Source organism: Hordeum vulgare, chromosome 4H (genome assembly GCF_904849725.1).
Source record: "Hordeum vulgare subsp. vulgare chromosome 4H, MorexV3_pseudomolecules_assembly, whole genome shotgun sequence".
Classification (NCBI taxonomy): Eukaryota; Viridiplantae; Streptophyta; class Magnoliopsida; order Poales; family Poaceae; genus Hordeum; species Hordeum vulgare.
In genome coordinates, this window is record NC_058521.1 from 426,367,072 (window position 1) to 426,381,060 (window position 13,989).

Here is a 13,989-nt window from a genome sequence, read left to right on the forward strand (position 1 = left end):
TTTTGTAAAATCACCTCGGTGGGTTTTCCGACGGAAGCGATAGCCTCTTTATTATTATTAGGTAAAGATTAAAAGATATGAGTATTTAAAAAAATATTTAATATATACTACAAGTTTAATGTCATAAACAGTAAGGGCTTTTTTGTAAAATCACCTTGGTGGGTTTTCCGACGGAAGCGATAGCCTCTTTATTATTAGGTAAAGATTAAAAGATATGAGTATTTAAAAAAAATATTTAATATATACTACGAGTTTAATGTCATAAACAGTAAGGGCTTTTTTATAAAATCACCTCGGTGGGTTTTCCGACGAAAGCGATAGCCTTTTTATTATTAGGTAAAGATTAAAAGATATGAGTATTTTAAAAAGTATTTAATATATACTACGAGTTTAATGTCAGAAATAGTAAAAGCTTTTTTGTAAAATCACCTCGTAGGTTTTCCGTCGGAAGCGATAGCCTCTTTATTATTATTAGGTAAAGATTAAAAGATATGAGTATTTAAAAAAAATATTTAATATATACTACGAGTTTAATGTATAAACAGTAAGAGTTTTTTTATAAAATCACCTCGGTGGGTTTTCCGACGGAAGCGATAGCCTCTTTATTATTAGGTAAAGATAGGTATAGATTAACGGAGTCAAACGACCCTACAACCACCGTCTGTGGCAGTAGGATGTTAATACCTACCGTCATAGCGGTTGACGATAAGACAAAAGGTCAAATCCATCTATTGTTTTCGTAAATGAGTTTAGATCGGGCTAAACTACGTAAAAATAATGAAAACATTGAAATCGTCCTCCCCGGGCCACAATCATTTTCTTGCGTAACTATATATCTTCTCCTTTCGAAAACACAAGACGGGCATCCCGCCTCGTGTCCAATCGCACGCCGAGGTGAAGCGCTCGTCCCAGAGAGGTTTTGCCGGTCCGGTCCGGTGAGACTCAAAAAACACCGACCTTCACTCTCGGCGACGTGGCGCGCTCTGGGCCTCTCCAACGGCTTCCCGCATCCCCGCCTCCCCCTTCTGCCCCCGCAGCTCCGCCCACGGCGTCAACAGCACCACACGCGCGCGGGCAATCCCGTAAACTTCGCACCCCCTCCCTCACTAAGCCGCGCCCCGGCCTCGCCTGCCCCGCTAGCTGCTCCGACCAGAGCACCGCGTCGCGCTCCAGCCAGCGCCATGGCGATGCGGCTCTTCTCGTCCTCGCCGCCTCCCCCGCCCCTCCCGGGCCCTGCCACCGCCAAGGCCTCATCCGCCGCCGCGCTCTTCTCCCTCCGCCTACGCCGCGGGAGGCCCGTTGACGCAGCTGCCGCGGCAGGGGGAGGGCCCGAGCGGGACGGGGAGGGGCCCTTCGACAGGAGAATGGAGGAGATTGCCAAGAAGGTCCCGCTCTTCGAGCCGGCCATGGGCGAGCCCGCCGCCACGGCTGAGCGCCCGCTGCCCATCAACCTCGAGCTCTGGCTCCACCGCGCCAAGGTGCACACCAGGAAGTACGAGTTCGCGGAAGCCGAGAAGCTCCTCAACAAGGTAGTGCGCACCTACAGCACAGCATTCACCGGAATTCCATAAGCACTGCGTCTGCAATTCTGCATGCATCCAAAATAATACTCCTACTAGCATGACATCTCACTGAAATACAACGAGGGATAATGAGGCCACATTGTGCTCTAAAATGCTAGTAGTATTGTTTAGGATGATGATCAAGTGCCTAATTGTTTTGGTTGCTCTAAGCTAACGACCCCTTTCTGAATTCTGATCCAGTGTATGCTGTATTGGCCTGAAGACGGGCGCCCATACGTCGCGCTTGGGAAGCTTTACAGCAAACAGTCGAGGTTTGACAAAGCTAGAGCGGCTTATGAAAGGGGATGCCAAGCCACACAGGGAGAAAATCCATACATTTGGCAGGTTTGCGCGTCATCACCTCACTTTGCTAAACCGACTAGTAGAAAAATTATACCATGTGAGCAATGCAGGGCATGTGGTTCGTCCTCTAGAGGCTTATGTGTCAACATAAATAATGCACATGTGGTTATTTTAATATCTTTAATATGCCAAGTGTATTATTACTATTTTTGGTTAATATGCCATTCGTGGATTGGACTGTCTTAACTATAATTCGTTCGTCTGTATGTTAAACTCGGTGTTTCTGAAACGAAAAAGAATGCACTGGGAGCACCTATAAGGGTTAATTTTTTCTGATTGTTAAGTATTTAGCTTTCATTAACACACGTTATTCATGTCAGAATATAATTTCTTGAATTATTCTTACAATCCGGTAGAAAATGTAGGAAGTCATTCTAGATTTTTGATTGAATCCTCTGTGATGTGCCCAACTGGAACTATCTTGCAAATTGACCCCATCACCCCAATGTGTATGTTTGACACATATAGAAATTATGTCATCTAGTGAGAAATCTAATAAATCCAATAAAACACGCAGAAGTCATTGTTTTTCTTTTGCTTTGAATTACAGTGCTGGGCAGTGCTAGAAAGCAAGGGTGGGAGTATTCGAAGAGCACGAGAGCTATTTGATGCTGCTACTGTGGCTGATGCAAAGCACATCGCAGCTTGGCATGGGTGGGCAATTTTAGAAATCAAGCAAGGAAACATAAAAAAGGCTCGAAACCTACTTGCAAAAGGTTTGAAATATTGTGGAGGAAATGAGTATATTTACCAAACTCTTGCTTTGCTTGAAGCTAGAGCAGAGCGCTTTGAACAAGCACGGACTTTATTCCAGCAAGCTACTCAATGCAATCCAAAAAGTTGTGCAAGTTGGCTAGTAAGTATTTGCTTCATATTATTATGTTTACTGCATAAGAAGAAATTGCAGGCTGTATTTTTGTGTTGAATTGTGAACTTATGTATGTCAATTTTCTAGTAGTCTTGGGCTCAGGTAGAAATGCGTGCAGAAAACAATGCCATTGCGAGGAAGCTCTTTGAGGTAATACTTATTTTCCCTCTCTAAGACAATCATACTTCTCATTGATGTTGTTTACTGATTTGGTTCTCGTACTTGTAATTTTCTAAGGCTTGTTCATCCATTTCCTCATGTTCATGTGTCTTCAGAGGTTTTTTTGTCTTATGAGCTAGTGTGAAGTAGAAAGAAATTCCAAGTAGCGATGGAATTATTGTAGATTCACCCTATGTTTGTCTTGTTTTTGTTGGAAGATCTGCTCTACCAGTAACTATATTAGTTTTAGTTATCCACTATAATACACTGCTAGGGTCATACTATGGTGCTGTTGGTTCACATCTGCATGTGAGGGTTCCTCGTATTATTTATCACATTCCTTGAAAGAAAATCAAGTTTTCATTCTCGAAAAAAAGATTCAAGTTTCGTGGCAGAAAGTAACTTTGATTTTCCTGTGCAGAAAGCTGTCCAGGCTAGTCCCAAGAACAGATTTTCGTGGCATGTCTGGGCACTCTTTGAGGCCAATCAAGGTAACACTGACAAAGCAAGGAAGTTACTTAAGATTGGCCATGCTGTGAACCCTAGGGACCCTGTAATTCTACAGTCACTTGCACTGCTGGAATACAATTGTGCATCTCCAAATGTTGCCCGTGTATTATTTAGAAAGGCATCTCAGATTGATCCAAGGCACCAACCAGTTTGGATAGTAAGAATTTCTGCACTTACCGCTTCTACTAATTTGATAATTTAAGCTCCATGTGGTTCGCTTAACTTCATTTACAGTTGGTCTCTATGCCTTGTTTTAGTGTTCTTTTTCCTTTATCTGGAGATACAATTTTGTCAGTTTCTGACATTACTTTGTTGTAGTGCCTCTCACAGTAGATCTGCAACTTGCAAGCCCTAGTTATTTATTATGCAAATATACGGTCGAATCATTTGGGAATAGAAAGGTTCATGGAATATCCAGTGCATCCCTTGAGTTCAAAATATGTTTTCCCTTTTGTTACTACTTCCGTGTCGTGCTCTATATCCTTCTTTTACCTTTAGAGTTCAGATTATTTAGCCAGTGTCCTTTAAGATCTTGAGTGATATATTTTGAGTTTCTGTAGAGTTTACTTTTTGGGTGCAATTAGATATATTATACCTAACTTCCACTATGAAAGGTATTGCATGTTCTCTTCTTTTCAGAGAGTACAAGCAAGACACGTAAACTCACACGCACCACACCCCATGATGCTCACACATCTTCACCGGCTTCACTTACGTGGGCACATGCTATTCTACTAATGCGTAACACGCACCTGCACGCCTAGGGATTGGACAAGATATATGGTCCAGGAATTTCTGTAGGTTTTGCACATGTTGATGGTCACATTGAAGTAAAAAAGATTGGATATGAACAACTAGAAGGACAGATGTTTCTACCAAAATCAAGAACGAAAATATACAAGAGTACTAGTTTGCATTCATCATTTAGACGTGCCTTGCTATTTCCAGCTATTTGACCTGGTTACTTGCTTACGGACTGTTTCCTTTACATTATTTGGTTATGTTTGAAATTTAGCATTTCATGTTATAGGCTTGGGGTTGGATGGAGTGGAAAGAAGGAAATGAGAGAACTGCAAGGTCACTCTATCAGAGAGCCTTGTCAGTTAATTCAACAAATGAATGTGCTGCTCGTTGTCTTCAGGTAAAGAATATCACTTGAACAAAATATGATACTTTGTCTAAGTGTTTGCTATACCTTTTCGTCTCACACACCGTCGACTATATACAGTTTGATTTGCTGAAATAGTCCATTATGACTGCTTGTTTGTATGTGAAGCATCTGTTGTATCCATGATCTGAAGGCTCAAACTGCATTCATTTTTAGCAGTTTGAAGATTACATCCTAATGTCCGACATTATTCCATGCACTATCTCATACCATTAAATTATGAGTCCTACTTTTATAGGCTTGGGGGGTCCTAGAACAGCGTGTTGGTAACTACACTGCTGCCAGAAGATTGTTGAGGTCTTCGCTGAACATCAATTCTCAGAGTGAGGTGACATGGCTGACATGGGCGGCACTAGAGGAGGAACAGGGGGATCCAGTTCGGGCTGAAGAAATACGGGACCTTTATTTTCAGCAGGTTAGTGCAGGCAAACTATTGAGTAACATCTTTTGTGTTCATGTGTTTGTTCCTACATCTCCATAAACAACACAGTAGCAGGCTGGCAATGCAACTGATCATTCCCCATCCTGACAGCGTGTCGAGGTCGTGGATGATGCCTCCTGGGTCATGGGCTTCCTCGACATCATCGATCCTGCTCTAGACAGCGTGAAGAAGCTCCTAAACATGGACCGACCGTCCGGTCAAGTGACGCAGCAAGGCAGTACCAGCATGAGCACTTCTGCAGGTGTAGAGCCCTCTGCGGGTACTACAGCTGAAGGTTCAAGTAGTTCTGACCTTGACAGCGGCACGGCTGAAGGTTCAAGCACTTCCAACCTCGACAGCATCGTGGACCGCCGTGCTGTATACACTCGGGAGGCAGAGAGTGATTTCGACGTGGATGGCTTCATCAGGAGGAGGCTGGCCCTGGACCCGGCGGAGCTAGACGCTGTGCTAGAGGGCTCCGATCCTAAGGGAGTTATTTCTCAGAGGAGGACGCGGCGGCTGACCAGGAAACCTCTCCCTCTTCTCCCCGTCCCCTAGTTCCTTCTCCCCTTCAGCATAAGCAGCAGCACAACCATCGAGTGATCACTGATAGGTACCGTGACCTGAGAGATACGTAGTAAGTAGCACGTACATTTATGTGTATATCTGTAATAAGAACCCCATGTTGCCATTAGCAGTCACCTGCCCATTGTGTATCTAGTTCTGTCAGAGGCTGCTCGAGAAGCAGTGTAGTTGTGTATAGAAGCCCATCAACCTGTTGTGTGGTTACAGCATTTGTTCTTTGCAATTACTATTTCAACTGAAGATGGATCCTAACTTGCGCTATGAGTTAAATAGTGCGCAGGTCGCAAACTTTGACGAATAAGGTTTGCCTGGCTCCAACGAATGAGGAGCGCCTGCGGCTCACTTCAGTACCAGTCGTTGCTAGGCGGTCTATGAATATCGTTTTAATTTTTATTATCTCTGGTGTTTTTTTATTGTCATGATTAGAAATGAATAGATTGAAAGTTTCTCAAAAAAAAAAACAACAACTATAAAAGCGCTAGGCTTGAGTTGCAAATTTGGCATACATGTGACGAAATGGTCATGAGTCAATCAGAACGTGCCTTTTGGCAACCACGTCGATCATGTTTATCGAGATATGTCATAGCTGTTGACACACTTAATGGCCTTTACATTCTTGCTGGTATGCCCCGCTGTCTTTCGGAATGAGTACTGTGCTTGAGACAGAGCAGTGTCGTTTGTATTGTGATTTTGTTCTCTCTCTCGACACCCGCATTTTGTTTAGGGCCCTATCTAGGTAGGAATATACAAGAAAGGTGGTCAAACTTAAGGAAGTCAAGATCATCATCATCTAACTAAAGTAGACTATGCATAAGGCAAATGTTTGACCTTAATATGTTTTCTATTTTATCGGTCTTATGGTGTTAGTAGGGAGATCATGTTATAGGATCGATAGCTGTACTATCAAGATGGACTCTCGAGTGACTAGCTTGATCACATCGTTCGTAGAGAGCTCAAACCATCGCATTCTTGGCATCATCATCTTTCTTGGTTCATGTTTATATTTTCTCTTTGTGAGGTTTTATAGTTTGTGGTTATCTTCGTGATATGTTGTAGTTCGTCGAAAACAGTTTTCCAATGCATCTTCTATTGTGTTTTTTGTGTTGAAGATTTTACCTGTTCTTATTTGAGGAAGGGTTGTCATCCATTTATTATTGGTATTTTCTTCATTGCTAGTTCTTAATATTTGCATCAAGCTTACGTTAGTTCTTATTGTGTGCTTTCCAACAAACTTGATTTTGCTAAAATCGGAGTTCATTTCCAAAAGTTACGCCGTTTTGGGTTTTTCGGTTCCCGCACCTCTCGGCCGGGTCCGGGTGCCCATGCTCCCAAGTTTGGGTGCCCGGGGTCACCACAAGTTGACCCTGTGGTTCGGCCACCCGTGGGTGCTCGGGGTCCCACCCTCGGGTGCCCGAACCTTCTTGTGCGCGCCCCCCGCCCCTGGGTGCCCGAACCCCTTCATTGGGCATTTTCTTTGATGACTCCGGTTGCCTGGGCCCCTTTAGTCCGGGTGCTCGGTGTGGCGTTTGTGTGCAATGTCTATATTCCCCTTGGGGGTATAAATACCCCCTTCTTCCTCCTCCAACTCCAATCCTCTTGCAAGTCCCCCCCACCATTGTTGACCTCTTGGAGCTGGCTAACTCCCAATCCCTCCTATTATTGTTGATTCTTTTTAGGGAAAAGAGGGAGGAGGTCTACATCCACATTTCCACCAGTCACTTTCTCCTATATGTGAGGGGAATCCCTTGGATCTAGATCTTGGAGTTATTGTCTGTTCTTCTAGTTCTTCCTCTCATATTCCTCCATAGATTTTGTTGTTGTGGTGGGATTCGGGAGTGAGGGACTTGACCACTTCGTGTGTTCTTGCCATTGCATTAGTTGCATCGGTTTGAGTTCCCCACTGTAAGTGCATCTAGTGCCACCCCTTGTTGGTTTTGGAGTATTGAAGGCAAACTTGGTTGAGGTACTAACGTGTTTGTGAGAGTTCACAGGTTTAAATATATAGAAGTTCCCGGAGATTCGGTTTAACCGTCGAAGACGAGCCCTAAAAATGTCCGAAGACATTGATGATGGCCGAAGCCGCGTGAAGATAATCACTTGAAGATAATGAAACACGAAGATGAAGTCTTTTGGTAGTTTTGTTTCTTCTTTCCTGAGTTATAGGAACCACTGTACTATTAAGCGGGGTCGATGTGATCGAAGTCAGACCCGACGTGATGCTCAACCCAAATACCTATGTCTTCGAGTGAAGACATTGAGAGGAAACCTCTTCCAGAGTTGGTTAAGTTAGCATTACTTGTAGCCCAAGTAATGTTGCCGCGTGTGCTTGAAATCGGACTGTAACATGTGTCGGTTGGCCATTGACCCACAGTCATTTGGTCATATCAGGCCGGGTTGCTCGCTGGCTATAAATAGCCCACCCCCTCCACCATAAGTTGGTGGATCCCCACAGTGAGATACGCCTATTTTCGTTTTGGAGCAACCCACCTCGAAGACATTGAGAGAGAGAGAGAGAGAGAGAGAGAGAGAGGGAGAGAGAGAGAGAGGGAGGGAGGGAGGGAGAGAGAGGGAGGGAGGGAGAGAGAGAGAGGGAGAGGGAGAGAGGGAGAGAGAGAGAGGGAGAGAGAGAGAGAGAGGGAGGGAGGGAGAGAGGGAGAGAGAGGAGGGAGAGGGAGGGAGGGAGAGAGAGAGGGGGGAGAGAGAGAGGGAGAGGGAGAGAGAGAGAGCTATTGAAAGGATATGGATGTCGCCTAGAGGGGGGGGGGATAATTACGGTTTAGGCTTGAACAAATGCGGAATAAAACTAACATTTAATTTGTCAAGCACAAAACCTAAAACAACTAGGCTCACCTATGTGCACCAACAACTTATGCTAAGCAAGGTAAACAACTAAGTGATAGCAAGATATATAACAAGAAACACTATGGCTATCACAAAGTAAAGTGCATAAGTAAAGAGCTTGGGTAAGAGATAACCGAGGCACACGGAGACGACGCTGTATCCCAAAGTTCATACCCTTGAGGATGCTAATCTTCTTTTGGAGCGGTGTGGAGGCACAATGCTCCCCAAGAAGCCACTAAGGCGACCGTAATCTCCTCACGCCCTCGCAGAATGCAAGATGCCGTGATTCCACTAAGGGACCCTTGAGGGCGGTCACCGAACCCGTATAAAAAAGGTTGGGACAATCTCCACAACTTAATTGGAGGCTCCCAACAACTCCACGAAGCTTCACCACAATGGAATATGACTTCGAAGTAACCTCAAATGCTAGGGGCAATCTCCACAACCTAATTGGAGACCCCGACGCTTGCCCGGAGCTTTACACCACAATGATTGAGCTCCGAGGCACCACTAAGCTTCTAGGATGCCAAAGCATCCACGAAGAACAATCTCTAGGGTACCAAGCACCCAAGGGTAATAAGCTTCTCAACTTTTCACTTCCACGTACCACTGTGAAGAACAATCGACCGATACAACCTTTGTTAGAATCGGTACAACCTCTCAGTGTAAAACAAGTAAGACAAAACGAGCCATAACTATCGCATACGAGCTCTGAATTGAGCAAACTCAAGCTTGTTGGATAGCAGACGACAAGTACTATCCAAACAACGAATGGTTATAGCAGAAGAAGTAGTAGAAAAATGCCAATGATATAGAGATGTGAAACCTCTATGAATGAAGAACCGACAAAAACTCCAACTTCGAAAACATCGTAGAATATGCACATGAACTCCGTTTTCGATGAACTCGAGCTTGTGATAAAGATGCCCATAAGCTATAACACTCACAAAGAGAAACACCAAACAAGAACCAAGAAAGGTGATGCAAGGGTGCAAATGGTTTGAGCTCTCAACGAATGATACGATCAAGCTACTCACTTGAGAGCCCCCCTTGACAGTATGTCAATATATCCTAAAATAGAAAACCTATCAAGGGCAAACCTATACCTTGCACACTGTCCACTTGAGCTAGATGATGACGATCTTGACTTCCTCAAGATGGACCACCTTTCTTGATTGCGCTGGCTCGATGAAGACTTCTAAATTGCTCCCCCATACTCCACTATGGGTGAGCCACTCTTCAACACATCTTCACAAGTCCATTGCCACCACAATGGACGACAACCTTCAAGCATGATATCTTTTTGATGCTCCACTTGAACTTGCACACCGCAATATTGAGGACGATCACCACTTGACGTCATCCTCCATGGGTTGTATGAGATCTTCCTCTTGACGCAAGCCCATGGAAACCCACCTTGGTCATCATATAAACTCCTTGAAACCAACAGATGGACTTCAAGAAGTTCCCATGGACAAATCCTACAAATATAACTTAAGGCAACCATTAGTCCATAGGGATTGTCATCAATTACCAAAACCACATATGGAGAAATATGCTCTAATAATCTCCCCCATTTTGGTAATTGATGACAATCACTTCAAGAGAGTTTATATAAGGAAATAAGCATAACCAAGCACACGCATGCAAAGCAATAATGCATAGGTTTGAGATGCATATGCTTAAGCACAACTAAACTCTCTAAACTTCTCCCCCATTGGCACCGATTGCCAAAATGGACGAAAAGTTTAGAAAGCCAATATAATAGGTGGTCCTCCAAAAAGTGTGTACTTCTCAACAAATGAGTGCAAAGAAATACACATATACAATGATAAGTAGTTGGAGGAAAACAAACTATATCGAGGACCCAAAGATTGCAAAGAGGACCGTATGGCACAAATACATACAAAAGAGAGAAGCAAGCAATCAAAAGATACCAAAAGGAACAAGAAATCACATGGTTCTTCGAACCACATGAATAAAAGATATTAGGATATGGGCAATGGAGTGTTTTATCAAAACTAGAGAAGCTCCCCATGATTGTGCACTAATAAGATTTTTTTTTGTATTTGATACAAGTGCACAAAATAGGATCGTTTCTCCCCCAAACTTAACAAAAACACACAACAAGTGCAAGCAAGTAGATAAGACAATAAGTATATCACTTGCACAAAAAATGCAACTTGAGAATAGGATCAACCAAAATGATGTGTGTGAGTAATGGCAAAGAACTTGAGAAGACTAAGATAAGGGTGAGCATTACTCATCAACTTAGTCTTAATGAAATGAGAAACAAAGTGCAAGACATATCCTTCCCACACACACACACACTACTAGCAAATGGGTTCACAAGCTTACTAATAAACAAATTAAGAACCAACGCTTGTGACAACCCATGGTGAAGATATGAAATAATAACCTTGTCAACAGGAGGGATAACAATCAAAATGGCAGAACCCTACTCAATACAAGCATGAGGAAAAATAACCTTCATCACAAATGAGTGCATCAAGATGTAAGGATATAAGACCTACACTCAAGACAAATCCTTTCATGAAACCACCAAAAATTGAAAAAGAAAATGCAACGGTGGACGTGAAAGAAAAGAGAATATCAATTAGAGATGCAACTTCTCTCATGTGTAAAAGATTCTAGGTAGAATACAATCATAATGATATATATCCACAAAGAAGGATGTACACACGAAATTGTTACAAGAAGGAACGAACAAGATATCCAAAACGAAGTCATAAACATACCAATAAGATCTTTGCTTGAAATCATAGCACATGGCCTAATATTTTCTTATTGTACATAAATGAACTTCCAACTCACGAACATCAAAGACATCACAACTAGCAATAAGACATCATCGTTGGGATGCTTTGAGAAAGGAAACAAGTACCACAAGAACGAATCAAGAAGTTCATGCCATGATGCAACCTACGAAAGGTTGAATGCAAGAAATGTATGCATGAAGTAGATACTTGTTACCGAGACATCACTAGATTTATGTAGTAGATAATTGTTCGTTGATCATCCTAACTTGGATCCAATAAGCACAAGGTGTCAACATCTTCCTTGTAGGTGAGCCGAGCATCCAATGCATCTCCAATTGTTCCTAGAACAACAACACAAACAAAATGGTGCCCAAACTCATTGGGACCAAAGAGTTAGAGAACCAACAATACATAGGACAAACTCCACATAAATATGTGCATATAGATATGAAATTGAATTTCATGCACACTTTAGACAATTTATGACAAGGTGGAGTTTCCCCTATATGTAGGGTCAAAGAAAGAAAGCATGCAACGGAGACCATATGTAGTAAATATGCATGCTCAAGGCTTTAAAAAAATCAAATCAACACATAGTTAATAGGACACCAAAAGACAAGGTATTGAGTGATAATAAGATACCAAATTTAAAACTATCACTTGAAGGATATCAATTAAAAGATACATCAGTGAGTGTGGTATCCATTGAAACATTACAAATAAAAGGAAACAAGATACCAATTGAAGGAAAACAAACACAATGTATCTAGTTCCCAAAATAGATCAAGGTTCCAAACAAACGAGACCCTCGACAAATTTTCATGATGTCACAAAGCACCATAAAGAGCAAGACTTGCCTCGCATCAATAGACACTCGATGGGGATCAGAAGATTTTATGATAAACACATAAATAGAGTGTCCTAAAGAAAATATGATAGCTCCCCCAAGAGATGCGCATTATATAGAATTTGCATTTGACTACAAAATGCACAAGATGGGACCATCACTTTCTCTATATCTATCGAAACACTGTACATGTTCAAAACGATCCACAAGAGGCAAAGAAGACAAACTACACACAAATTCCAATGTAAAGATGATTAGCAATTTCTACCACATGAAGGGAATACCAATTGTCAAAGGACAAGAAGTATTTGGAAACAATACCCATTGGTAGATTGCAAATATATCCAACATCATCTTTACTCCTAAACCGCAAGGAAATGACACTTGTAGGGATAACATGCCACCTAGGAACAAGATAATTTACAATATCAACACCAAGTGGCAATACCTTAAATATACACATTTTCTAGGCTTGTAATATGCACATAGAATATTACTCCCCCATAATGTGATAACCCAACATTTATTAACATGTGGCAAATGAAAACCAACAAGAGATAATTAATGGACCATTTAGAATTTGAATTTCTCATGAGTAGGACATACCACATAGAGACTAGATAAACTTATAATATCAATACTAAGTGGTATTACTCATGTATACACATTTATAGGATTGTGAGGTGCGCAAAGCACATCACTCCCCCAAAATGGGATAATCCACTAATCTCTCAAAAGAGCCAACAAAGACACAAACAAGATGCAAAAAGGCTCAACACAAGACTCACATGTACATGATGTCAAACCAATATACACATACTTGATTACTCAATATAAGCAAGTTTGACGCACAACATATATACACACACACATGCAAGGTACAAAACCGCAACATGCAAAGGGGCAAGTACCTAACAATGTAAACAATTTAAGTACAAGTTACCGTAAGGAGGCACATTGGATATAAGATAGAAACTCGATAATCCAAATGACTTGGTTTGAGATAATATAAATTATGAATACTCCTTAATTCTTCAAGATGTAGCAAAGTCTCAAATGCCCTTAAACATCACCTATTGATCAAGTTTGAGCATGTTGGTCCCCAACCAAGTTGGGTCCTAAGAGGTTAGTCACAGTAGGCTTGGCAACCCAAATGGTACTCTTCTTGACACCACTTTGAGTACCAACAAACTTGGAAAACACATTACCAACCTTATCCTTCCCAAGATAATATATATCATCAATAATTATTGGGTTGGATAAGTTATATATCGTGCAAGAAGAAGCAAAGTGACCCTTCTCACGACATAAGTAGCAACATCTACCCTTTACTTTCTTCCCAATTGATTTCTCAACTTGAGGACTGTTGGCTTGGGTCTTCTTGGGAAGAGGCCTTTATTCAACTTGTTGAACTTGTGGCCGCTTCCCTTGTTGCTTGTGACTTTGGTGCTTCTTATTTAATGGGCAAGATATAACATGGTGCCCTTCAATTTTGCACTTGAAGCAAACAATCTTGGCCGAATTCTTGACTTGTTCTTGGCCCTTATTCTTGAAGCTTTTGGACTTCTTCTTCTTGTTGGAGTTGAATCCAAGTCCACCTTTGTCATTTGGGTATTTTTTCCCCACACAAGGGATTGTTGAGTGTGGACATACCTTCATGACTCTTTTCCAAGTCTTTCTTTAAGGAAGTGACTTGCGCCTTGAGCTCTTCGATTTCCTCTACATGGTTAGTATCAACACAAGTACTAGAGGAAGTATAAGCTTAATTGTTAGAGCAACAAGGCAAGTGAAAGGATCGATATGGTTGGCTAGAGGGGGGGGGGTGAATAGACAACGACCACTTTTTAATTAATCTTAACAAGTTAAGGTAAACACTATACGGGTT

At 42.0% G+C, this 13,989-nt stretch overlaps 1 protein-coding gene across 1 annotated transcript; it reads left to right on the forward strand.

Moving 5' to 3' along the window:
* Positions 1-1,058: 1,058 nt before the first annotated feature.
* On the forward strand, positions 1,059-5,876 carry LOC123448814 (protein high chlorophyll fluorescent 107). The gene is made up of 8 exons (XM_045125833.1): positions 1,059-1,529; positions 1,764-1,907; positions 2,476-2,781; positions 2,884-2,943; positions 3,374-3,619; positions 4,493-4,603; positions 4,869-5,045; positions 5,163-5,876. The coding sequence occupies exons 1-8, from the start codon at positions 1,182-1,184 to the stop codon at positions 5,607-5,609; spliced, it is 1,839 nt and encodes a 612-aa protein (XP_044981768.1). The 5' UTR covers positions 1,059-1,181; the 3' UTR covers positions 5,610-5,876.
* The last annotated feature ends 8,113 nt before the right edge of the window (positions 5,877-13,989 follow it).